This window comes from Dermochelys coriacea, chromosome 9, assembly GCF_009764565.3.
Source record: "Dermochelys coriacea isolate rDerCor1 chromosome 9, rDerCor1.pri.v4, whole genome shotgun sequence".
NCBI lineage: Eukaryota > Metazoa > Chordata > Testudines > Dermochelyidae > Dermochelys > Dermochelys coriacea.
In genome coordinates, this window is record NC_050076.1 from 17,990,455 (window position 1) to 18,015,701 (window position 25,247).

A 25,247-nucleotide genomic window follows, 5' to 3' on the forward strand; every position below is an offset into this window, starting at 1 on the left:
ATGGAGAGGTGTTTGGATGCCAGCCCCGAGGATCCACCCCTCTGCGGAGCGTGCCGGGAGAAGCGGGAGGAGCTCCGGACCCTCGAGGACCAGCAGGCCCGGGGTGCCTTTGTTCGATCCCACATCCATCTCCCTTTCTATGGAGGCGATCCATCTCCCCTCACCTTCTTATCTATGGACTCCCTATCCGTGGCCCCACAAAGTCACGGGATCTCTTGGTCAACCTCCTCCTGGCCCTAGCTAAAACGGCCATCTATAAAACCAGAGTGAGGAAGTTGGCTGATGGAGTCTCCTGTGACTGTGGGGCCTATTTCCGATCCTCGGTCCGTTCACGTATCCGGGCAGAGTTCCTCTGGGTGGTGTCCTCTGACTCCCTTGATGCCTTTGAGGAGCAGTGGGCACTGTCCGGGGTTCTCTTCTCGGTGTCCCCGTCCGGTTTCCTTCGTTTGACCCTTTGACCACACTCCTGTCCCTGTTATTTCATTAGTTGTCCCCCGGAAGTTTTTGGGTATCCAGGTCCTGTGGATCCCCCTTTTAGGCTGGGGGTGATCCTTTAGCAGTGGATGGGCTTTGCCCGTTCACTTCCCAGATCCCAATAAGACTACTCTTCCATAGCCATCTGGCCTTGCCCCGTCACAGTATGTTCAACCATTTTCTATTCATTTAGACAGCTTTTCTTTGCACAATGTGTGTTCAAAACAGTCATTAAATAACACAGATGCACAAAAAGAACCAGGATAGCTTCCTAGTCACTTGAAGATCAGTCCCAAAAGAAATCTTATTAGCCTAAAATTGACAAAATAAGCTTTTCTAGAGTGCCATTAAGGGACAAATGTATACGTGGTATAAGGGCTTGTCTATATATGAAGTTAACTGTTTCTGATTAACTCAATGAGTTGACACCCTTATTGTAGAATAAGAGTGCCTTGTTCCTGTTTTGCTTAACCCACTGGATTTATATACCCTCTAAGAGTGGGTATAAATAAGTCTAAGAGTAGAGTAGTAATGAGGAATAAGAGTGTCAACAAGCTATTATGTTGGAATTACAGTCACTTATACCAAGCTGAATTTGAAAATGTCCATGCTGTATTGACAATTTACACCTATCCACTCATAAATCTATGTATTAACATCAATATTTTAAAGTTCTGAATACATATATTTCAACTGATATATTCTACAGTACAGTGGATTACTATAGTTGGGGTTTTTTTTTTTGACTGTATCATTTTGAGATTTGATTGCATGCTTTTTGAAATACGGAACATTTGCTTTATTGGTTTGTTTATGAGGGAAATACCAATTTGTCTAACCCTCAGAGGAAAACATAACAGTTGTGATGGGCAAAGTTTAAGACTGCATAAAAAAATGGTAACAAAAGTTCCCCTGAGAGAAAAGCAGAAATACTGATTATAGAGAACAACCTCTGTCTGCTTCCCACATACCCATACTGATGGAAGGGAGAGTACGGGCAAAAGCTATCAAATTTTAAACTGCAAATCTGAGCCATAACATTTGTATTTCTTACATTTTTTACATATTATGAGAAAGGAAAACAATACAAGATATATACCTGTACTAAATAATATAAGAAGAATAGCAATTGCCTCAGTAAGACAAAAGTAACCATTGAAACTAGAGGACAAGAAGTGGCTTCTTCCACACCTAGGTTTTAGTTTAGTCTTAACCTACACTAATTCAATATGTGTCATGTTGTCCCCTGGCATGGCTGGTCTACTAGAGGACAACAGCCTGCAATTGCAACTGTCTGATAGAGTTTACTCCCTTACATCAAGTGGCAGAGGTCTGTGCTGCAGTCCTGACTGTCCAAGTTCTGACCCTGCTGCTGACCTAGGTAGGGAACCATTATAAAAAGTGGTGCCTAGACAAGCTTCTCCTCACAAGGATAATAAAGGAAATAGTTGGAACAAATTGTGCTGAAGAGGAAGATGGGTACATCTCAATATCCGACACATGGATAAAGTCAAAAATAATATCAAGATTCTTAACCTGACTAACCCCCTGTGAAGGAATCCCCTCAGTAAATGGGGAACAGAATGGAAAAGAGTCCCTTGTCATAGCAATGAATCTAGTCAGCACCACGGCTTTTGTGTACCCACAGTAAAGGACGAGGTACTTCTGACCAATATCTACTTAGGCTTTGTCTACACTGTGCTGCAGTGCTGTCAAAGGGATGTGAACTGTAGTGTGCACCAAAATGTTGTGCTCCAACGGCCCCATGTGGATGCTACTGGTGTGAACTAAAAGGTTCCCAGTTCACATTAACACAGTCCTCTTTCTAACAGGACTACAGGAATGCCAACTTGGTACCTTTTAGTTCTCACACCCAGTGTCTACGATGGGCAATAAGAGTGCACATTTTTGGTGCACTCTGCAATTCACACCTCCGTAGTCCACACTGCAGTAGACAAGCCTGTGGTGTGTTTCAGCGTGTCACCTTCTAGTAGCTCTCCCAGTGACTGTAACAACCTGGCACCAAATTACAGAGGAAGGAGTTACTCTTTACATCAAACGAGAGGGCCTGTGTTTTAGATGTTGCGCTGTGTTGCCTGCCTACCATGATTCATTAACCTATATAGAATTCTCTCATTTTTTGTTCCTTTTCTCCATACTTCTGTCTACTGTCCTTAGACTGTAAGCACCTCAGGGCAGGGACTGTCCCTTCTCAGTGTCTGGAGAGTGCTTAGTACAGGAAAGAAGGGTCCAGCCTCTGCCCCTCTGAGTTCTAAATTCTTAACCCTCTAGGGTGACTGTGTTAAGAAGGAACTATTTGTATTTGACTATGAAGTGAAGATTTATTTCCTGATCACTTCTTTTCCAGGAGTGGAGCGGAATGAAGAGCCTCTGAGTGGCTGCTTCTTTAACAGGAGGGGAGGTGGTACTAAGAAAGCAGGCAGCTGGCACCAGGTAGTCTTCACAAGTGTGGGAGGGCAAGGGCAGCAAGAAACCACCACAGCAGGTGGTGCAAGAGGACCTGGAATCCTACAAAAGGGAGCATTTGGAAGAGGAGCAGCAGCAGCAGTCTCACAAAAAATAAAAGGCAGCAGCAATTAATTTTAGGGGAGCAGTACCCCAATTAATTGAAAATAATGATGGCCTAGTGATTAGGGCTTGGGAGATCCAGGTTCAGTTCCTTGTTGTGCCACAGTTTTCCCATCTGACTTTGGGTAAATGACTTAGTCTATGTGCCTCAGTTCCCTGTCTGTAAAATGGGGATAATGCAGTCCCTACCTCACAGGGGAGTTGTGCAGATAAATACATTAATGACTGTAAAGCATTCAGATACTATGGTTATGGAGACCATGTAAGTGATGGATGGATGGATGATTGATTTTAGGTGAGTCTCACTAATTGATTAATTGATTTTGGGAAAGGAGCACTTGAGGGAAAATAGCCTCCCGCCCCCCCAGCCTGAGAAGTCTGAATACCACTCCCTTGCCACACTGAAGGTGCTGCCACAAACAATCATACCTGAAGGTCTGGGCTTGGCCCCCACTAAGGACTGGTTTCGGTATGTAGGCTGTCATATTCATTCTGCAGGCATTCCCCAAGGACGTCAATGTTGTTAACACTGTTACCTTTTTATTTACTCATTTACTTTTATACATAAATAGTAACACAAATGGTTAAGTAAAGAGATCGCAGAAGAGAAATTAATTGGTGTCTAAATTTTTGTTTTTAGCTGACATTCAGTTTCTGACATGCCAGTCTCCTCTTAGATAATTGAACAGTGGGTCAGCACAACAAATGGTACTGAGCCCTTCACCCTCTATTCCTATATGCAAACCATATGTTGTAGCTGGGAACTCTGCAGACTGTAATGAAAACTGTCCATTTAATTTAAACAAGGTCAAGAAAGAAAGCTATTTTAAATTCAATAAAGAGGCCATTTGAAAGTGTAGACTCCATGGAAGACAAACTTAACTCACTTGACAGCTAAAACTATTTCTAATCCTCTTTTTGATATGGAATGGTATGAAGCCTCAGGAGTCAAGACACATCACTGCTTGGCCCTCATAATATGCAGAGAAAATGAAAGTGTCAGTTGAATGAGAAAAAGGGAAAGCATCTGTTTGATAGCTATGTAAGCCTGTGATATGTAAACTGCTTTAGATTCAAGCAGCCCTAATTAGAGTTTCAAGGCATTCTTCATCAATAATATGTATATACACACATGAGAATTAAGCAAGTTTTGGGACTGAATACTTTGCAGGAAAGTCAGGGTAAGAGATTAAAATAAGAAATTGGATAATTCTCAAGGACAGACCTCAGAGAAGCACGGTGACATTTTCACAAAGCAGTGAGGAAACACCTCTTTTTCACATTTCAGATGAGTGCAATTTTGTTCCTTCTTCATCAACAACACTAGAATTCTCTTGTTCAGAATCTTGGAACTGTATGTAAAATTTGAGAGAGGCAGGTCAAAACACCATTAGTGTCATTGCTACCATTAAGCACAATGATATTTTGGCACCACTGTTTGCCTCCAGCACAACCCATATCTCCCTATGAAATCCATACACATAGGAAGAGATTATGAGTGAAGAATGTTGCCAGAAGAGGTAAACTATATAAGGGATGTAACCACAAGAATCACTGACCAGAAAAACAAAACACCAGTAGCTTTATCTACACAAAACAAGGAATGATATATACAGTAAATTGTGTTTATTGTGCAGAAAGGTTGTATAGGAAGGTGTGATGGGGTGTTCACAGGGGTTAAAGGAGGCTGAGAAAAGGCCAATTAACTGGATAGACCACAGCTAAGGGGAATTGACTGGCCTATGTAACCCCTGAATAACGACAGAACCCAGCTTGGAAGGAATAGGTGGGTCTAGGATAAAGCCAGGAAGCTAGCAGTAGAATGGGGCTTCAGTGAGGGAGCCTGTAGCCACTCTCTGGACAGTAGGGACACAGAAGGAAAACAAGGTGGAGAGGGTGTAGGAAAAGGTAGTAAGGTTTCAGAAGGTGCAGACCTTCTGGAGGGGGAAAAAACACAGTGACCTGACAGGAGGGCCAAGTCAGAAAGACAGAACACCCTGAGTTGCAGAGGGTGTGAGAAAGAGGCAGCAGGTGTACAGCGAATAGCAGAAGTGGGTGTTGTACCTGGAAAGAGCTAATTCCAAAGTGGCCAGAAGGAGGCACCCTAGCGGGGAGAGGACCCCCACGACAGAAGGCTTGTCTACGCACCATGAGAAGTTGAAACACGGCAACTAAACACTCACGGAAGTTCCACATGCAGGAAAACTCTTCTTAAATTCAAGTGGGTCAAAGTTATCACTATCACAGCAGATTTGATTCAATCTTATTTTCAACTTTTTCTAATGTGAAGTGTGCTTGTAGAAGCAGCTACAGGACCCTGTCATGCCATCAATTTTTAAACAAAAACTTCTCAAATCAGAATCCGCTCCCAACTGGCAGGAAGTCAACAGAGAGAGTGCTGCTTAAAAACAGATAGTGTGATATGGCCAGTTGAACACCATACAATTCAAAATCTGCAGCCAGGGAGGGTAAAAGGTGTCAAGAAGGGTGTCCATCAGTACCTTCTCTCAGCAGGACATGACACGTTTGAAAAGAAATAATTATGGAATACAAATAGAGAAAAATAGGCATCTTATGAAAACATCTCCTTTTTTGTTAACAGCCCTCTTGCTGAGTTCAATAAGTGGCTTCAGGATAGCATTGTGGGTAGAGAGGTTCCTCTTATCACACAAGTAAGTAGGATATACAACAGCACTATGATCACACAAAGGCCTTCATAATGTGATTTGTCCTCAGCTTCAGTATATACTCGCTGTGTCTGAAAGGCGAACGCTGTTTGTCACAAACTTGTCCTACTTCAGTTGCTAAAAAGCCTTACGTCATTTTGTGGATGGATTTGTGCTGTAAACCAATTGGAGCATAAGCCATCATGGTACAAACAGATTTGGTACAACTGCTGTCAATCAAAATTATTTTATTAAGTGTGAGTCGCTCACATAATGCAGCAGTTACACTTCAAAGATCTCTAAACTGATTTTGCTCTTACTTACAGCAGGAGTGGGAGGGGGGAGAGGGATGGGGTGGCAGGATCTGACTCTTCTTCCCATTGATGTAACAGGGAAATCAACCCCCAAACTTCACAGATCTCTGAGAATCTGCTGGAGCCATAGGGCACAGTTCATCTTCTCCAGTTCCCCCTTAGAATTGCTCCGCTGGGATTTCCTTTCAGGCACTAGTTCCTGGGGCCTCTCATCAATAAAGTTCCACAATGCAGATGGCTCTTCTCAGGAGCCAACATAACCCCAGGCTAAGCATTAACTCCTGAGTAGATTCTCAGTGAGTGGGAAACAACATATGTCACCTTGGCCCACTTTCATAGATTATAAAGCCAGAAGGACCATTGTGATCATCTAGTTGGACCTAATCTTGCTCACAACTTCTCCTGACACACATACCCAAGACCCTGCAGAGAGCCATCTCTGGGATCCAGGGAAGAGAAGGGGAGACATTATACCATTACAGCATTAACAGAACCTAACCCTACAGTCCATTCATACAGAGAACTTCCGGAAACTGGTTCTAACACAGGATAATGGCAAAAGCAGAATGCTGTCTCTTGTTCCCTAACACTATAGCTGTCAGATTAACTCTTTGGATGTCCCTTTTTTATTAGCTGACTCTGCACACTCCTATTTGCATGAAATCCCCTCTGAAAGGGTAACCATTAGTACAGCATTGCTGAGGGCTTTCTCAAAGAACAGATAAGCATGTGTGCAATGTGTTCAAAGGTGGTGTCCTAATCACTCACAATTAAAACCCCCAAAGTAGCCATGTCACTGGATTTTAAATAATCAAGCCCTACATTGGTCAAACCACTGATCTGTTCAGGAAACGTAGGGAAGGATGAAGCTTATTATGATCTTGTTGACAGTTCCATCTGGATCATTTCCTTTGGGCTGCTGTTCTTAATGAAAGTGTTGACAGATTTGTGTTTCTTTTAGATTTTATCATGCATCATTTTAAAACTTTATTAAGGGTATATCACACTCAACCCAGGGATGTTTCACTAAAGAATGAGACGCTTATCAGTAGTCCCAGTGAAAAATAGCATTAGTTTCTCTCCAGTAACAAGAGACATAAAGGACTCTCCAGAGTTCTACTTCCGTATAGCTCTGTATCTGTCATTAGTCATTGTTTACATAGCACAACAGGCAAAACCACAGAAAAAGAAATATTTTTCCTACACTATACTCTCTACTGAAAGGCAAATATGCACATATACTGGGGAACAGTGTAAAAAATGTTTTATCACTTTCTGTTTACAATATTCATTGGAAGATTCTAAACCTTTCTTACCAGGTTAGAGTTATTAAGTTTCAATCTACATTTGAGACATGTTCAAGATGAAGATTATTCATCTGCTGTTTATAAGATGCTTTTATTTGCTGGTAAATACCTTTCTAAAAGCAAGCTGTTATTTAATTATTCACAATGTTTGATTCAGCACAAAATTGCTATTCATTAATTTCGGAGACCTTGACTGGAGCTTCAATTTCAAGCTTACAAAACTCTTCCAACACAATTATTAAAAAAAAAAAGGTACGAATACATTTTCTTCCTTGATAACCACAATCGTGTCTTCATAATTGCAGAAAAGATTACCCAACTTTTAATTCACACTAGTCAGCCGCAACAATACAGCATTTCTTTTCCTTGGTTTAAAATATACTAATAATTGTCAATCAGCACAGTGGAATGTTAACATTCTCCATAACCTGTCTTTCAAAACTATTCATTAATGTTACAAACCAGCTAATCATAAAATTATCATTAATGTCCTAGAAACATCTACAAACATCTTTTCTAGAGTCTGATTTTTTTCATAGAATTTTAAAATAAATACTGTATTCTGTCTAGAACAGTGGTTCCCAAACTTGTTCCGCCCCCTGTGCGGGGAAAGCCCCTGGCGGGCCAAGGGATGTACTGGCCGCCGCTTCCAGCAGCTCTCATTGGCCTGGAGCAGCGAACCGCGGCCACTGGGAGCCGCGATCGGACAAACCTGCGGACATGGCGGGTAAACAAACTGGCTCGGCCCAGCCCGCCAGGGGCTTCCACTGCACAAGCGGTGGAACAAGTTTGGGAACCACTGGCCTAGAACATAATAGCACTGGTATGCTGTTATAAAGCACTTTTCACTTAAAAACTCAAATCACTTTCATACATTAGTTAATTAAGCTACATTACATTCCTAATAATTAAATGTCAAAGCTGATGTGTAAAACAGCATAAACTTTTCATACAAGCATGTTTCATACAAACTTTTTGTGCAAGTTCACACATGCATAAATTGGACACAGAAAAAAATATGTAGTGAATGATCGCCATTCTCTCCAACTCTAAGAAACCAGTCCCTTCCAGACAAAAGAAAGTCTATGGTTCCAGCTCAATATTTCCTCCTGACTGGTATAGTCCACACTCAGTGGCGGGCAACCTGTGGCCCATCAGGGTAATCCGCTGGCAGGCCGCGAGACAGTATTTACATTGACCGTCCACAGGCACGGCTGCCTGCAGCTCCCAGTAGCCACGGTTCAGCATTCCCGGCCAATGGGAGCTGTGGGAAGCAGCGCGGGCCACAGGGACGAGCTGGCCACTGCTTCCTGTCGATCCCATCAGCCGGGAATGGTGAACCGCAGCCACTGTGAGCTGCGGGTGGCCATGCCCGTGGACAGTCAATGTAAACACTGTCTTGAGGCCCGCCAGGGGATTACCCTGATGGGCTGTGTGTGGCCCACGGGTTGCCCGTCACTAGTCCACATGATGCTTCTCACATCCTCCTGGATAGTTACAGAATGTAGAAGCTTAGTGGAACCAGTCCATGAGATGCCTCTGTACTCAGCATTGACTAGCTCTCCAACACAATGTAGGCTTGAGCAGCTGAGAGTGTGGAGACGGGAACCAAGACTTGCTTTTGTTGGGGAGGCCGATGATCTCTGGAAATTTTTTTCCCTTTTTCTTCTGTCAAACAGGTCATCAATAATTCATCTAATAAGTTAAGTGTGACACAGGATGTCAGTTGTCTAAGGACTATGGATAAGTGTCCTTTACATAGCATATCCTGCTCTTAACATACCAGAAGATACACTGTATGAAGATGTGTCACATACCAATATTACATACCAAACCAAATTCTTTCTGCCATAATTTGACAACTAGATGTAGTGTGAAGCTTGTTGATGAAGTGTCCTGTGAATTTTCAGTCTAGATTTTTGTTTGGGATCATATAAACTGCCTCTACAATGAAAGAGCAGGGCCTTAAAGGGACAAACACTTTTCTCTGCTTGAGGTATAGATGGTTTCAAATCTGATGTTCTGGAGGCATAAGGGGAATTCTGGGCTACAACATGCAAGTCAGACCCATTGGACAAAGACAGTGGGGAAATAGTAGCATAGGTTGACATCTTCCTTCATGGGGCAGAATACTGGTTGTTCTTAATGATGCTATTATTACAAAGCCTCTGGTAAGAAACTTGCTCTCGACACTGACCATCTTGCTAACCATTGGCCTGTGTAAAATCTCCCATTTTTTGAAAAACTGGTTGAAAACTTTAACAGGTACCTGAAATCCTCAGATTTCCTCAATTCTAGTCAATCAAGGATTTATCCAGGGTGGATGGATTCGCTCTTTAAAGACTCTGTTCATTTTTTCAGGGAGATATCTGAAAGAGCAGCTCCTCTACCCTGAAGGATCTCTTATGTGGGGTATTATGGGGTCCATCTTGTTATCCTTCTTGTTCAACATGTACAAGGAGGCTGGTAGGGACTTAGAAAGATGCTGCAGATGGTGGCATCTTCAGCAGGCTGATGATATTAAATCTCTGCTCTCTCCCAAGCTGTTGGTGCAATGGAAATGACCACTGTCTCTAAGAACTTTGGGTATTGGTGAGGGTTTGTTGGCTGTGGCCCAATCCAGACAGGATGGAGGCTGGCTGGGAAAGTGACTAGAAAAATTGGTGAAGAAAGCACAGCTACCATTTGTAACATAGATTTGCAATTTAAGAGTCTTGTTAGTTCCTAGGCTTGTATTCTATGTTGAGTAGAGGTACATTTTTTAATATGTGCCTAGTGAGACAAGAGAAAATGTCTCTTATGCTTTGTACTTTGCTACAGTTACTGCACCCATGCCTTTCTCACCTTGAGACTAGACCTTTGTGATGTACTCTAAATAGGGCTCAGTCTTCCATCTGCCTACGTATTTATATTGTGTTTATGTGGTTATCAGCGATACGATCCCTTTGCAATGCTGTTGCGTTTACAAGCAATGGAGCAGATATGTTAGACCTCCTCTGCTATAACAGGATGGCTGCTAGCAGAGTGTTTACCATGACCAGTCCTCTCGACTCTGGCACTCATCAGCTTTCAGATATATACCAGCTAACTCTCTGTATCTAACTAAAGCATTTCAAGCAACTTCTAACAACAGTCACAAACAACTCAAGGGAAATGTAAATTAGTATAATTAAAAACAATTCAAAATGAAACAGTTAGAATAACCCTAATGGTTTAATAATGTCAGGCAGTTTTCCTAAGCAGGGTTGCACCCTTGTTACAAAAAAGGACGAAATTCCGGCTTTCTTCCTTGTCTGCCCAACACAGGTTAAGTGAAGTAAAAGCTTACTGTTCTCTCTACTGATCTTGGGTATCAGCAAAAATAGAATTGTGATTGCATATTTGTGCTCTGAAATGACTGAGTTTATCGTTTGGTACATGATAAATTTTAGCAAGATTCAGGCCTAGTCTAAACTTAAAATTTAGGTTGAAATAGCTGCGGTGCCAGGGAGTGTGAAAAATTCATACCCCGGAATACTGTGGCTATCCCGACCTACTTCCCAGTGTAGACACAGCTAAGCTAATGGAAGAATGCTTGCATTATCCTAGCTACTGTCACTGAGCGAGTGATATTCCTACAGAGCCAGAAAAAAACCTTCCATCACTGTAGGCTATGTCTACAATATGGGATGATGCTGGCATGGCTATGGTGCTGTACCTATGCCACTATACTTCGTGTAGTGTAGATGTGGGTTAAGAAAGGTTCATGGGGTTCCTGAGCATGCAACTGAGTGGATGAGGTTGGAATACTGCAACAAATTAGAAGGGATTGACCAAACCAAACTGCAGCTTTCTTTAAAATACTGACAGTATCTCAAGTGTTCATCTAGCAGTGCAACATTCAGCTCAGGTTTCTGCCTGCCTTAAGCTATTAATTAATCAGGATCCAATCAATTCATCTCACCCCATTAAAAGAATGTCCAATGACCTACAATTGATTTTCCTTTGTTATTTATCAGCTGATGTTTTAACTTGTTATTTTTCAAGATTCTTTTTCTGTACCATAGTCATTAGGAGCCAGATGAAGATCCATGGCACTGTACCTATTTCTTACAATGGTGTATTAAAGTTGAGGGGATAAAAGGTCAGTTTTCCCCATTCTACGTGGGAGTCCTTTAGCATAGTCACTAAGGAAGTTTTGAGTGATGTTGGTAACCGGCACTTGCCGCACATGTATTCAGAAGAGGCCAGTTTTTCATCCTATATTGTATCTTTTATATTTGCTGTATTTTTTCTATCCAGGTGCTCTTGAGTTGAGCTAAGCATAAACCTAAGTCATGGTTTGTCACAGAATAGTGTAAAAATGGTGGGAATTTAACAAGACTAGATATTGTAAAAGCATCTTGAATCCCACCAATAGGTTCATGTCTCATCCTATATTGAACAGAGACCCTGCAACAGAGAACAAACTGGCCCAATGGCTTTTCTTCATAAAATATTTTCTTCCTAAAATAGTAGGATCTTACATTTTTTTGAGGAACACTGCTTGGAATGGTGACTGGAAGGTCAGGAGATCAATCCAAAATGCAGAATCAGCACTTTGAACCTCAACAGCAAAATGTAGGATTTCTTCTGGCCAAAGAATAAGTTATGACTAAAACACAAAATTTAACAGCATAAATTAATGTTTGCGGCCATTTTAACACATATTTTCTTTCTCTTACACAAATCCTTTATTTTTTTTTAAAATTAAGCTATTAGCTATTATTTGGAATCTCTATTTAAAGAGTTTTCTTCAGACATACAATCAAGATAAATCACTTGACATCCATGACTATTATATTACTAGGATAAACAATGGTGGTCTTAGAGTTAGACAATAACTATCCTATAATTCAATAGTCTCAGAGGTCATATCTTACAAAGGTCAGGAAATCTGCCAACGCTCAGAAGTTTAACAAAAACTCCCAGGGATGTCCACCGATCAAGTTACAAGGATAGGAATATTACTCTAATTGGTAAGACAAAAGCTCCCTTTTGTCAATAACTAATCATATGACTTCACTAGTCTCTAGCTACAGTGGTCTTGATGGATGAGAACATGATGATATAAATAAGAAATGACAGCCTACCAAAGAGGGTTAACATAGGGTCATGACCTCTTTATCTGACTTCTGTATCTTATTCACATGTAAACACATGCTTTATCTCATCATACTTTACAAGTCAGAATTTAGATTATATTGATATTGTGGAATTTTGAAACTTTGTATTTTGGAAAAGACTATTTTTTCTTACTGTTATATATAATTAGCACTCTTGTGGTATACAGAAATATAATACTTAGTTCTTCTTGTGGTTTTCAGCAGGTAATCTCAAGGCACTTTACAAAAGGAGGCCAATACCATTAATCCCATTTTAAAAATGGGGAAACTGAGGCAAAGAGCCAGGGAATGACTTGCCCAAGGTTTACCCAGCAGACTAGCGGCAGAACTGGGACCAAAAACCCAGGTCTCCCAAGTCTTACTTTAGTTTACTTTCACTAGGCCATATTGCCTCCTCTGAGTTAATGGTTCTCCGCCACAATCAAGTACAGACAGTGATACAATATGTAAACAACCTGAAAGTTTGCACCACCCTTAGTCATTATGAGTACAATCTTACTCTTCAAATTAATCTACTGAAGTTAACTATACTACTTGCAGAGTAAGGTACTACTTAATGTAAGGGCAACAGAATTTGCCCCAGAATTATTGGACCACATTCATCTGCACAGTACTTCCACAGACTTTAAAATTATGCCAGAGAGGAATTCATCTCATTAGTCTCCCAGTGATTTAGAGCCAAATCCTTTCCCCATTAAAGTCAAAAGAGTGTTGCTATTAATTTTAATGGGACCCAGATTTGACCTGAAGAGTGCAGGTTAAGGTTGACTTTTATGTCCAAACCGGTTATGTGCACAAATCTAAGCCAAAAAGTTCCTTGCTTGTCAGACGTGAAATCCTTAATTCTCCAGTGTCAGTCTGTCTGGGGATGTGGGAGATAAAACTGTCATAACACAACAGATGCAGAATTAGTTCTGAAAGGCTAATCAACCCACTCCTCTAGCATTTTTATTCAGCTGTGCATTACTTCACCATACTGCAATTTACTGCCAGATGTAAGCATTGTTCAGTAAGGTAATGCAAAGTATTGTATTGTATATACTTATGGATTATATATCCTGTCATCACAATCTCACATCTGGCTAAAAAATGGTCCTTACATGATTGGTAAGGACCATAGAATCTTCGGCACTGAAAGTTCCATGCAGTGCCATTCAATCTCATTCTCCATGCAGCACTGTTAATGAACAACAGAACCCTGAGAAAAAGTTATAAAGGCTTAGTTAATGCTGAGCACAGTAACTTGTTCTAGGATTATTTCACCTTTCTTCAACTGTATTCATGTATGCCTGAATCCTGCAAGGCACTGTCCATCTTTACTACCATTGAAGCTAATAGGGGTTGAGGATGCTGCTCAGCACCTTATAAGATCAGGCCAATGGTTTGCTAAAACTGCTCAGATTTTTATCTTGTTAAAACAATTTCATGGACAATGGTAAATTTTGTTGTGCTGTTGGATTAGTAAATTAGTTACAACCCACTTCTCTCCTTTCCCTTCAGCCCCACTACTATGGATGGATAACACAAAATCAGAAATTGGGACCTACTTCTTGATGATATATCTACTGTTTATTGGCAGGTGATGTAATTTTCTGAAGATATTAAGACCAAAACTGTAATTATCCTCTAAATTAGAAATAACAATGTCCACATTATTTATGCTATGCCTTTACAATATTTAAATTTCACGTTTGTGCTGCAGCTTTCATCCTAACACATCTCAAAGTGTTTTAAAAATGTGTTGTGATCAATCACTTCTCTCATTAGGGAAGTAAAAGCACTTTGGGGATGGAGCATGGAAGCCGTTCAATATACAGGAATGCTATGCTGTAAATTAGGACTAAAATTGAATACGATACGCAACTGAGATGGCAGAGGAAATTCACAAAAAGAAAAGGAGTACTTGTGGCACCTTAGAGACTAACAAATTTATTAGAGCATAAGCTTTCGTGAGCTACAGCTCACTTCATCGAATGCATTTAACAGAATATAAGTAATCAAACTGACTAACAGCCCTGCTCTTCGAAAATGCCCTGGTAATTTTAATGACAACAAAGTGATCAGTTTTAGACCACATCTGCAAAATGGCACCTCCGTCTACACAGTACAACGTAGCATCATGAATGGGCAGTGGCTCAGGACCAACTTAAAGGGGTAGTGTACCACCTCCTGAATTATCAGCATCACTTCCCAAAGCACCCTTAGTTTTACTTTGAGGTCTTCCATCCAAAAAGGACCAAGTAGAAACTTACTTATCTTGTTAAATCTGATGAAGTCATAGCTGAAGGTATTGTGGCTACAGGAACATATGGATGCACACTGGCTGTCATTAAAATCTTTACAATAGCTGTTTGCAAGTAATGATCATCCCTGCTATACTTGTGGTATTCCATTGGCTTGACAGCAGTTTTCAAGCTGTGGAATGCAGACCACTGGGGGTCCACAGGCTAAGTGTAAGATTTCCAAAGGGGCCCACAACTCCATTTGGAAATTTTTTAGGGGGGCACAAATGAAAAAGGTTGAAAACCACTGGCTTATTACAATAAATAACTAATGTTTTAATGATCATTAAACAAAAGAAAAAACTGTAAAGACTTCAATGGTGAGCACTGTAATTGTACACTTATGCTATTTCTATTGTTTTAAATAAGCTTCATAAAGGCTACCACCACATTCCTCTGTAATTGCTCATAAGGAAATGCCTGACAGGAGAGTCAAACATCCTTAGCTTCACCTTTTAAAGAATGTAATGCCACATTTGAGGAGGAGACATACATAACTAGCTCATTACTGCTCTCACCAAAATTGTGTTGTTCTATTTAAACAATTTAGGAGTAAGATGGGTAATCTTTGCTTTCAGTACAAGAAGGATTACCTGGAAGCTCAATTAATTACTTTAAAGCAAATTTGAAAACTGTAAGTATTCAACAATATAAACATATACAAACTTGTTCACAGAAACATTTCCGAGGAATCACTAAAGATAATAACAGGAGACTGAAGAAAAGTAATAAAACTCTTTGAATTAATGTACACTTTTTCTGAGTTTGTGTATTTGGAATATAAAAATCCATCAAAGGGAAGCACATAGGATCTCAGTTAAAAAACAAACAAACAAAAAAAAAACCCAACCACAAAAAACACTTCAATCAAAAGAAAATGCCCATCTAGTTCTTATTTATATTGTCAAGCTGGATACCAACTGATAGCTTGCTGTGGAAGCTAATCCTACAACCTTCCAGTCTGGGAAACAGTGTTCCTGAATAAGCTATAGAGATACAGTAAGGAATATAACAACATCTGGGACATACACGGCAATGTATCTAACTAAAAATCAGGAGGCAAAGAACAAAAGTAAAATGAAATCCTGGCAGAGAGGAATTTGCACAATTGTGTACAATGGGGAAAACAATCTTATCAGAAATGTCTTCATTCTGTGAAAGATGATAATATGTTTTGTAAGAATCTACATACATAAAACACATTTCATCCTGAAGGAACTAAAAGAACTTCAACTATTTATTTACTGCAGCAAGGAAATACAGCCACACAAGATAGAGGGCAACAGCTTGGCAAATAACCAGTCCCAGCACGTGTGCATGCGTGAGTGAGAGTTTTAGCTGGTGGTTTCTAAGTTCACATCTGAAAGATCACATGGGACCTCAGAAATAAACTAAACCTTTTTGGAGGGCATCACCTGCTATAGCCTACTGCTCTGTGGGCCAAATTTACCAGTACACTACCTACTTTGCATCAGTTTGCTGACGTAAAATAGCTTTGAACCTGGCTTAATGGGCCAGTTAGACCAGGTTTACAGCTGTTTTATGTTAACAGAGTGCTGCAGAACAGCCATGATAAAATTCAGCCATGTGCAGAGGGCTGAAATAAGACCTATGTAGCACTTAAGTCTCATGCAAACCCTATTTTGAAGCTGGCCCTTTGCACAGGGATGAAATTCACCCCAGATCTTACCAAGGAATCTGGCTTCATGTTTCCCTAAGAAAGAAGGCAAATGGGTTTATGTAGCATGTGATTTCAAATCTTATTTTAGTCGCTTAATCTGTAGCTGTGGAACTGCAACTGAAGTGCAGAAATGTATGTGTACTTTCTGATAAGCACATTTTGTTTTAGAAATGGATGAAATACTTTCAAATGTGTACACTTTCTTCAGGTTTATAAACTGATGATAGAAATGCCATAATCAGAACATGGCACAAACCAATCCAGGGCAAAATAATACATTTTTCATAAGAACCCTTTGAAGCGTTCTTAGAGTTACATCTTCATAATCCAGACAGGAGAAGATCTGCACTCTTGACAACTCTGAATTTATGCACTTCAGTTGGCTCTAGATAAAAGGTAACTCTCTCAGTTTTCATTCCAAGGATGTTCTTGGATTTTTTATCAGTAAAGAGAGACAGTGCAGAATGTTACCTTCACATGATTTTCCATCTTCGCCCAATTTCTGGCCAGCTGGACATCTGCAGAAGTAGCTGCCAATAGTATTGCAGCACTGGTCCTGACAGCCACCATTCTCAATGGTACATTCATTTACATCTGTAGTGGGAAATAGCATATATAAATTAGACACTGAATACAAAGTATGCATTGACTAAATTGTATCTTCCTTCAATAACACTGTGCACCTTTCTGATTTTACAGGTGAAGAAGCAACTAAGAGCTGCTCCTTAGAGCCTCCTGAAATAGAATGTGCTCTTTTGTTGCTTATGTCTTGCACTAGATATTCAGCAATTCAGAGCAGATTCTATGTCTTCCTGTGTGTTTGTGTACAGTGCCTAACAAAGTGAGCCCGACGTTGCCTGAAACCCTTACCACAATATTAATGTGTCAGATATATAACTTTCTGCAATACCTTTGGGAGATCTGACTGTATTAAAATTATATCAATGTGGGCCAGGGACTATATGTAATTCCATGGGAAAACGTGACCACAGTTTTAGGATTCCTCCTGAGACCTCTTTCCACTTGGCTTTCAAAAAACTCAATTCGACTGCAGCCTTCGTCACTCAGGTATCTTTATTTGGCAGACAGCAGTGCTACACCCAATTGATCAGACTCAGACACAGTGGGGCGGGGTTCAGGGTATATCACAGCTCCAAAGTTACACAGAAACCCTCTCACTTTATATACATTATAATCTTATTGCATTTACTATACATTGCATCACATTTTTGGATTGGCTTGGTTATTTTGCAGGAATCAATCCCTGTGAAACATGTGCTGTCCACCCCGCTGCCCATGGTTCAATTTCCTCTCTATTTTATCTCTGCATTCCTTACCTATTTTGCCCCTTATTATCTAGTTCATAGTAAACAGTTCCCTGAGCTTTTTCCCCTCTTATCTTAGTTGGCTCAGACATTCTGCCTTTTTTAACCTACTGAACTATTTACTTATCTTATTTAGCACAAACATTCTGTTTTTAACCTAATGATTCATTTACCTCCCTATTTGTATCTTCCAAGAATGGAGGCCTCCTTGTGTTAATTACTCATGTCAGGCCAGGCCTCAGCTACATACAGCTCCTCCAGGAACCAAGGACGGTGGAGTGATTAGGCAAATTCATTCAGATTGTAATGCCACCAGGGACGTACCACAACCTGCAGAGGTTCACATATAGTGGTTCAAACTGGATTTTCCAGAGACCAACAGACCAAGAAAGGACTTTTGGATGAACAGTCTGAGTTTAAACTGGATTCTTTCAGATCCAGCAAACAGACAGGACCTTTTGTACAAGGAGAGTCCCTGGGAAGGGATGGAAGGACTTTGGCCTACTGAGGCCCCATAAAACTGATGGGTGACCTCTGATAGGTTTTTGGAAAGAGTATAGGAACTTCTATTGTTTTTATGTTTTCTCTGTAATACTTTCACCTTAAGGACAAGTGTGCTTGTTTAAAAAGAGTTACAACTTGTGACTGCTGACAATTACTGCTGTTCATAGCATTCTAAGAGAAAGCAAAGTGCAGACACTGGCCTGTTTAGGCAGGTTGGCTTGCTGGGGATATCACAGTGTAGGGAGGGAACTGTGTAGCCCAGAAAAACACATGGTCAGGAGGGAGAGAGAGAGATGTGGGTCTCTGCCAAAGAGAGGTGACTGCTGAGGAACCAGGAGCCTAGATTGGGTGCTCTTGAGGGACCATGGAGAGGGATAGAAGTGCAGTTGCCCTGAGCTGTGAAAATTAATCATTATTGGTACTGACTACCCATTCAATATTTAAGAAGGCTTTTTTCAACCCATTTATTCATATATTCAGAATTAGAATTTCTGGGGCAGGGAATGGTAATAGCAGGCTACTCATAGCCTGTTGAAAGGGCTCATGGACAAAAAAAGTCCTAAGGAAATATTTTCCAAATGGGAAAGTTGTAAAATATACTGGTGGGATAGCAAATTAAATGAAAAGCAGCACATGTGGATTTGGATCATTGCCACGTCTCACATATTTCACAAAAGATTTTTGGGTGATGTTTTTATCTTATTACTGCTGGATCTGAAATGTTAATATTATCTTGAATACTATGTCAGGAATTCTATGCCAGGAAAAATCTGCACGAAGAAGTTGTTTTTTTTTTAATTTGGGGATGAGAGTCCTGAACAGGTTTGTTGGCACAGAAGAGCTACTCAGCACGTTATTAAGTAGAAACCCAGGGTTAAGGAACACAGTGGATTTTCAATACCTGGGAGTGTGACAGTTCTGCAAGCAATGGTGGTTTTGGCACATTATTTTCAGGTTAAAGAGCAAGAGCTGAGGGAACGCAAGAGGAGTGGGGACAAGATTGTGCAAAAACAGAGAGGCGTAGTCCTAGCTGCAAAAGCAGGAAATGGCTTTAATATTAGAAACTTCAGTGTTTCTCAGGGAAAAAAACCTCCCTTTTAAAACTTTATTTATTAGATTTTATTCAACAGAAATACACAGTACTTCAAAGGAGATAAAAAAGAAGGGGATTTTACATATACACATAAAAGAGCTGTTGGAACCTGTCACAAACCTGAACCTTGGGCTAGGATCATTTTAAGTTTTACCAAAGTCTGCTAATCCTTTGATGGATTTAAGATGAATTTTCTGATTTACAGCTTTTGGTAGAAACCACCCACCCACACTAAACCTGGCTACAGTTGGCAATTTTGAATACGTTTTGCTTTTATTTTTGTAGTTTTCTGAAATCAGAAACACAAAATGAAACTAAGGGTGTGCAAACTCACCACAACTAATTTCTCGATAGCTCTATGCATTGTCTAATGGGTCACAAAAGAAGTCTCACTTTATCTTCAACAATATTGGAAAACAATGCTAAGTTAAAAAGACACAGCAAGCCAAATTTTAGTCCTTCTGAAGTCAATGAGAGTTTTGTCCTTGATTTAACTGGGCCTAATATTTGGCCTGGTGAAGTTTGGCAGTGAAATCTATACCTTTTTCCTTAGGTCTTGCATGATAACATTAAGGCATGTTCCAGGAAATTTCCTTCCATTAACCACCAGACATCTGGATAAGGCCTGATGTTAACAAACAATAACTAGGGTGGTCAGGTACCTGGTTTCGACTGGAAAGTCCGGTTGAAAAAGGGATCTGACAGTGTCTCGTGAGATCTACTCACCCAGACACTCAAAGTCCAGTTTCTGCGGGTGGAGGAGGCAGGGAGGAGCTAGGTCACTAACCCGCATCAGCCCCTACTCAGCCGAGGTTGCCTCCTACCTGCATTGGGCAGCTGCAGCTCCCAGCCCCAGCTCCGCAGGCGAGCCCCTCCTGACCCAGGCAGTGGGGGTGGGAGGGGAAAAGCAGCAAGTGACTGGGAGGGAGGAGGAAGAGGAGGAGTGGAGGGGGGCGGGGGCCTCGGGGGAAGAGTCAGGGCAAGCGAGGTTACTGCACTTCTGCTGGAGCGTCTGGTTTTTAAATATTACCAAGTTGGCAATCCTAATAATGACCCACACGCTAACCTTCTTTTACAGTCTCCAATTCTATTTATTAGGAGTACTGAGGACTGGTCAGTGGTCACCATTAAAATGTGATCATTTACCAAAAATTATTTGAGGAATAGGCAATATTATACTACCTCCTAGAGGTTTAAATATTGACAGACTGATGGACATCACCCTATATCATCTAATTTTTTCTGTGTTTTGAAACAAAAACTTTTTTAAACTTTCTGAGAAATTCATGTTTACTTTTTTGATATTATCCAAGAGTAGTTCCAAAAATATGCTTTGAATGTGGAAGTCCTTAAGCATGCATTGTCTTTCCTTTTGATTTCCAAGTATTTGTATTACGAACATAAATACATTTATTTCTTGTTCATCATGAAAAAGCTGTGGTTTACAGTATGGTTTACACCTTTTAAAGAGTATTTGTAATGTGTCATTACAAACCTCTTCCTCCTCCTCCTCTCCTTCTTGCTCCATATGCTGCACCCACAATTTCCTTCATCTCTGTCCTAACACTTGCCTAAGTGCCATGCCTTCTTCCCAGTTCTCTCTTACAACAGGAAATCCCCTCCTCCTGCTGTGCCAAGAAACCTACTCTCCTCATTCACATTTCTCCTTAAAACATACTGTTCCTCTGAGCTTATCAACATTAATCCGGCACACGAAGTAGAGTGGTTTTAAAAAAGAAAACACAATGAATCTTGCACTGCTTTGAACTATAGCCATCTCCCTCTCAGCTGGTGCTTAACGCATCTAGGGCCAGATCCTTAATTGGTGTAAATTGCCAGAGCTCCAAGCTATGTCAAGTTACATTTGCCAAGGTTCTGCCCCCTGACCTGTAACCACTCTCTCATTTAGAAAGCCTCCTCCTGCTTTTTGTGCCTTGCTAATCTGTCCTCTGAGCTCAATAAAGGAATTAGGTTACCTAATGCTAAAAAAATGATCAGAGACTAGATAAAACATGCCTACCACAAATTTAAGCCTCAGGGGCTGTTCTGTATTCTTAGAACACACACAGTGTTCAGGATTTTAACCGGCAGATTCATATACTATGCATAAAAAAACAAACTTACCCCCCCCCATGCCCCATCAAAAACCCTGCCACATGATACATTTCAGTCTGCTTTCCACATTCAATGTTATTCAAGGTTGCAAACACTTTTGTCTCATGCATTGCAAGATAAATGACAAAAATTCTCTGACGTATTACAAGTCTACCAGGTTAGGTCTGACAAAAATTCAATGTTATCAAGACTACTGATCCATCTATAACAACAAGATGTGGGCACTTCAAGAAATAATTGTGATGTTTGCAAGTTCAATAGTGAAAATTTATGTAGAGCCAATATTGCCACACACAAACCAATCCATAGCAGACGCTTTATAAGATCTTTTAATCCTGCCACCTTAATTTTTATTCTTGAAACAAAGGAGTAAAACCCACTTCCACATGTATCATATAGTTTCTATATGACCCTTACATATTCTATATTGTCGTATACATGTATAAGAGTCTAACACGATGGGTTTTAAATGTATTATTGTAAACACATGGATTCTCGATACATGCATATGTATTTCATATATTTCATACACACATGATCACATAATACTGTAAAAAGAAAAGGAGTAGTAGTGGCACCTTAGAGACGTTAGTCTAATGTCATAGTAACCTGAAACCTGTCATAGTACTGTAGATCACTGCATAATCCCCTTGTTGATTTTAAAGTCTCCAAAATCTCTTTTATTACCTTCAGCTATTTATTATTTCAGATTAGGAGAAGGCGGCTTTCTCCCTTGAAATGGATCTCCTTTTCTAAACTAAGGTTTCAGAGTAGCAGCCATGTTAGTCTGTATTCAGAAAAAGAAAAGGAGTACTTGTGGCACCTTAAAGACTAACAAATTTATTTGAGCATAAGCTTTCGTGAGCTACAGCTCACTTCATCGGATGCATTCTCCCCACTGTATTTTCCACCGAATGCATTCCGATGAAGTGAGCTGTAGCTCACGAAAGCTTATGCTCAAATAAATTTGTTAGTCTCTAAGATGCCACAAGTACTCCATTTTTCTTTTCTAAACTAAACATGTGAAAGAAGAAACCATCTGAAGAAGCCTCTTTTTCTCAGAAATGTAGTTAATGCCACTCACACCAGTTCTGTGAATATCATGTAGTGGAGCTGATTTGAAAATGTTCCCCCTGGGAGTGAGGGGAGGGGGGCCGGAACAACTTCTAATCAAAGCTTTCAGGGGGAAATTTCAACTTTTCATCAGTCCCTCCCACCCTGAAAATATTTTGATTTTCAGTTGAAAATTTGGTTTAAAAATAAAAGAAAAAAAGAAAAATTTTAGATAAAAACAGAGACTATCCACAAAAAATTCTGTTTTGTCATCATAAAAGAAACACTCAGGGGAAAAAGATGGCACTTACATCAAGATATAAAGGCTCTTCAGAAGAAAAAAATATATATTCACTTAAGAAATAAACCCCCTCAATGAGAGACTGAAGTCCTCCAGAAAGAAAATGATATGCTGAGTTCTCATACATATTTACGATTTAAATATAAAAAAACAGTACTTGGATTTATGGAACACATTAATTATCCATTTTCTAGAATTAAAAGGTATATTAATAAGTTTTTGCAACAATTTTTAATAGACGATAAAGAGAATCTCATATCTATGACCTAATTTTTAAAACAAATCCCAGGGTTATAATGTTTATCTTCAGTATGTAACCAACTTCTTCTTTTTAAACAGCCATATATACTAGGGCCTTTGTTTCACTGACCACCCCTGTAGTGGTCTAATGGTCAGGGCTAATGTGTGCCCTGAACCATAATAAGCTGACTTTAGTGCATGTCATAGCTCAGTGGACTTGTAATAGATCACTGAAGTGGAATAAAAATCTGTAAAATCATTCCCATTCTTGGTGGAATACCACATGAGTAAAGCCCATCATCATTCCAAGGGAAAACTCTTTTGATTAGCTTAGAAGTGTTATACTAGCACAGGGATGGGCAAACTTTTTAGCCTGAGGGCCACATCAGGGAATAGAAATTGTATGGTGGGCCATGAATACTCGCAAAATTGGGGTTGGGGATGAGGAGTTTGGGGTGTAGGAGGGTGCTCTGGCCTGGGACCGAGGGTTTCAGAGGGCAGGTGGGGGATCAGGGCTGGGGCAAGTGTGTGGGAAGGGGTGCAGGCTCTGGGGTGGGGCTGCGGATGAGAAGTTTGGGGTGCAGGAGCGTGCTCTGGGTTGGGATTGAAGGGTTTGGAGAATGGGAGGGGATCAGGGCTAGGGCAGGGGGAGTTGGCGTGTGGGGAGAGGCTCAGGGGTGCAGGCTCCAAGCAGTGCTTACTTCAAGTGGCTCCCGGAAGCAGTGGCATGTCCCTTCTTTGGCTCCTAAGCAGAGACGTGGCCAGGCAGCTCCACACGCTGCCCCATCTGCCGGCACCGTCCCTGCAGGTCCCATTGGAGCGCCAGAGGGGGCCACTGGAGCGCATAGGAGCTGGAGTGGGACCATGCTGTGGCTTCCGGGAGCCGCATGGTGCGGCCCCCGGCCACAGCAGGGCCAAGCTGCGTGGTGCGGCCCCTGACCCACAAGCCCTAGACCCCACTCCCCAGCGGGAGCTCATAGACCAGCTTAAAATGGCTTGCAGGCTGGATATGGCTCACGGGCCATAGTTTGCCCACCCCTGTACTAGCATGTGGCAACTTTAGTTCAAGGCCAGAACAAACAGAAAATATTTATCTTGAAGATGAATCCAACAACTAATCCAATTTTTTCCCAGTTATGGTCTCCCAGAGATCATGGTTAAAATGTCAAAACTCTGAGAACCAAAAAGGCTAGACCAGTGCTTGAGTCATGCCGGTGCACTTCTAAACAGTGTTCCAGCACTTGGTTGGGGAGCTGGAATGGTGTTCTGGTACCTCTCACCTGGCACCCCACACCCAGGTTAGCTAGCTGCCATCTCTTCTTCTGGAGCAGGCCCGGAAGCAAAACATGTGGAGGAGCCAAAGGAACCATCTCCTCACACTGTCTCCTCTACCTCTTCAACTTCCCAGCCTGCCCAGGTTAGCTAGCTGCCATCTCTTCTTCAGGAGCGGGAAGGTAGGTCTGGGATGGGTCACCCTAGGTCTACCCAAGTTACCTACCCACCAATCCTCCTTCTGGACCAAGGAGAGGAGTCCTGGGGGTTCCTCTGGGGTTCACCCAAGTTACCAAGCCACTATCCCTCCTTCAAGAGTGGGGAGAGGGTCCCCCCTGGCTTCCGCCCAGGTTAGCGACACCATCTGTCCTTCTATAGCAGGAGCCATGTTTGAGGAGTTCTTTTACTTCTTTGTTTTGGACTCGAGCATGCAGTTAGACACCAAAATCAATATGGGCATCCAAATAAGTAGCCTGATTTTCAGATGTGTTGAGCACCTACCGCTTCCACTGACTTCAGGGGCAATGTAGAAGTCTAAGGTCCCAATCATGCAAATATGACTCATGCACATTAATTTAAGCGTGGGCATAAGTATCCACATAATCAGACCCTAAATGTAAATTTTAGTGTCTAACTTTAGACACATGGGTTTAAAAAAATTGCATACACAAATATATTTATATGTTATACATTATTTTGTATTGTACATACAGATGTATATGTGGAGGTCATAGCTATGTAATAAACCAGTTCATTGGAAGGATCTGCAGTTCACCTTCACTCTGCCAATTAATCAATCTTTCTCTATGAGTTATTCCAACATTCCAAATCCATGAGCAGTTTTATGCATCCACAATTTTTAGAAAATTACCTAGCTGGGAAATATT

At 40.9% G+C, this 25,247-nt stretch overlaps 1 protein-coding gene across 1 annotated transcript in view; it reads right to left on the reverse strand.

Annotated features, from left to right (window-relative positions):
* Window positions 1–25,247, reverse strand: part of LOC119861396 (multiple epidermal growth factor-like domains protein 6) — a 309,492-nt gene that overhangs the window by 121,364 nt on the left and 162,881 nt on the right. The window contains exon 5 of the mRNA XM_043492338.1: window positions 16,929–17,051. Within this exon, the coding sequence (XP_043348273.1) occupies window positions 16,929–17,051 (123 nt within the window). The remainder of the gene's footprint in view (window positions 1–16,928; window positions 17,052–25,247) is intronic.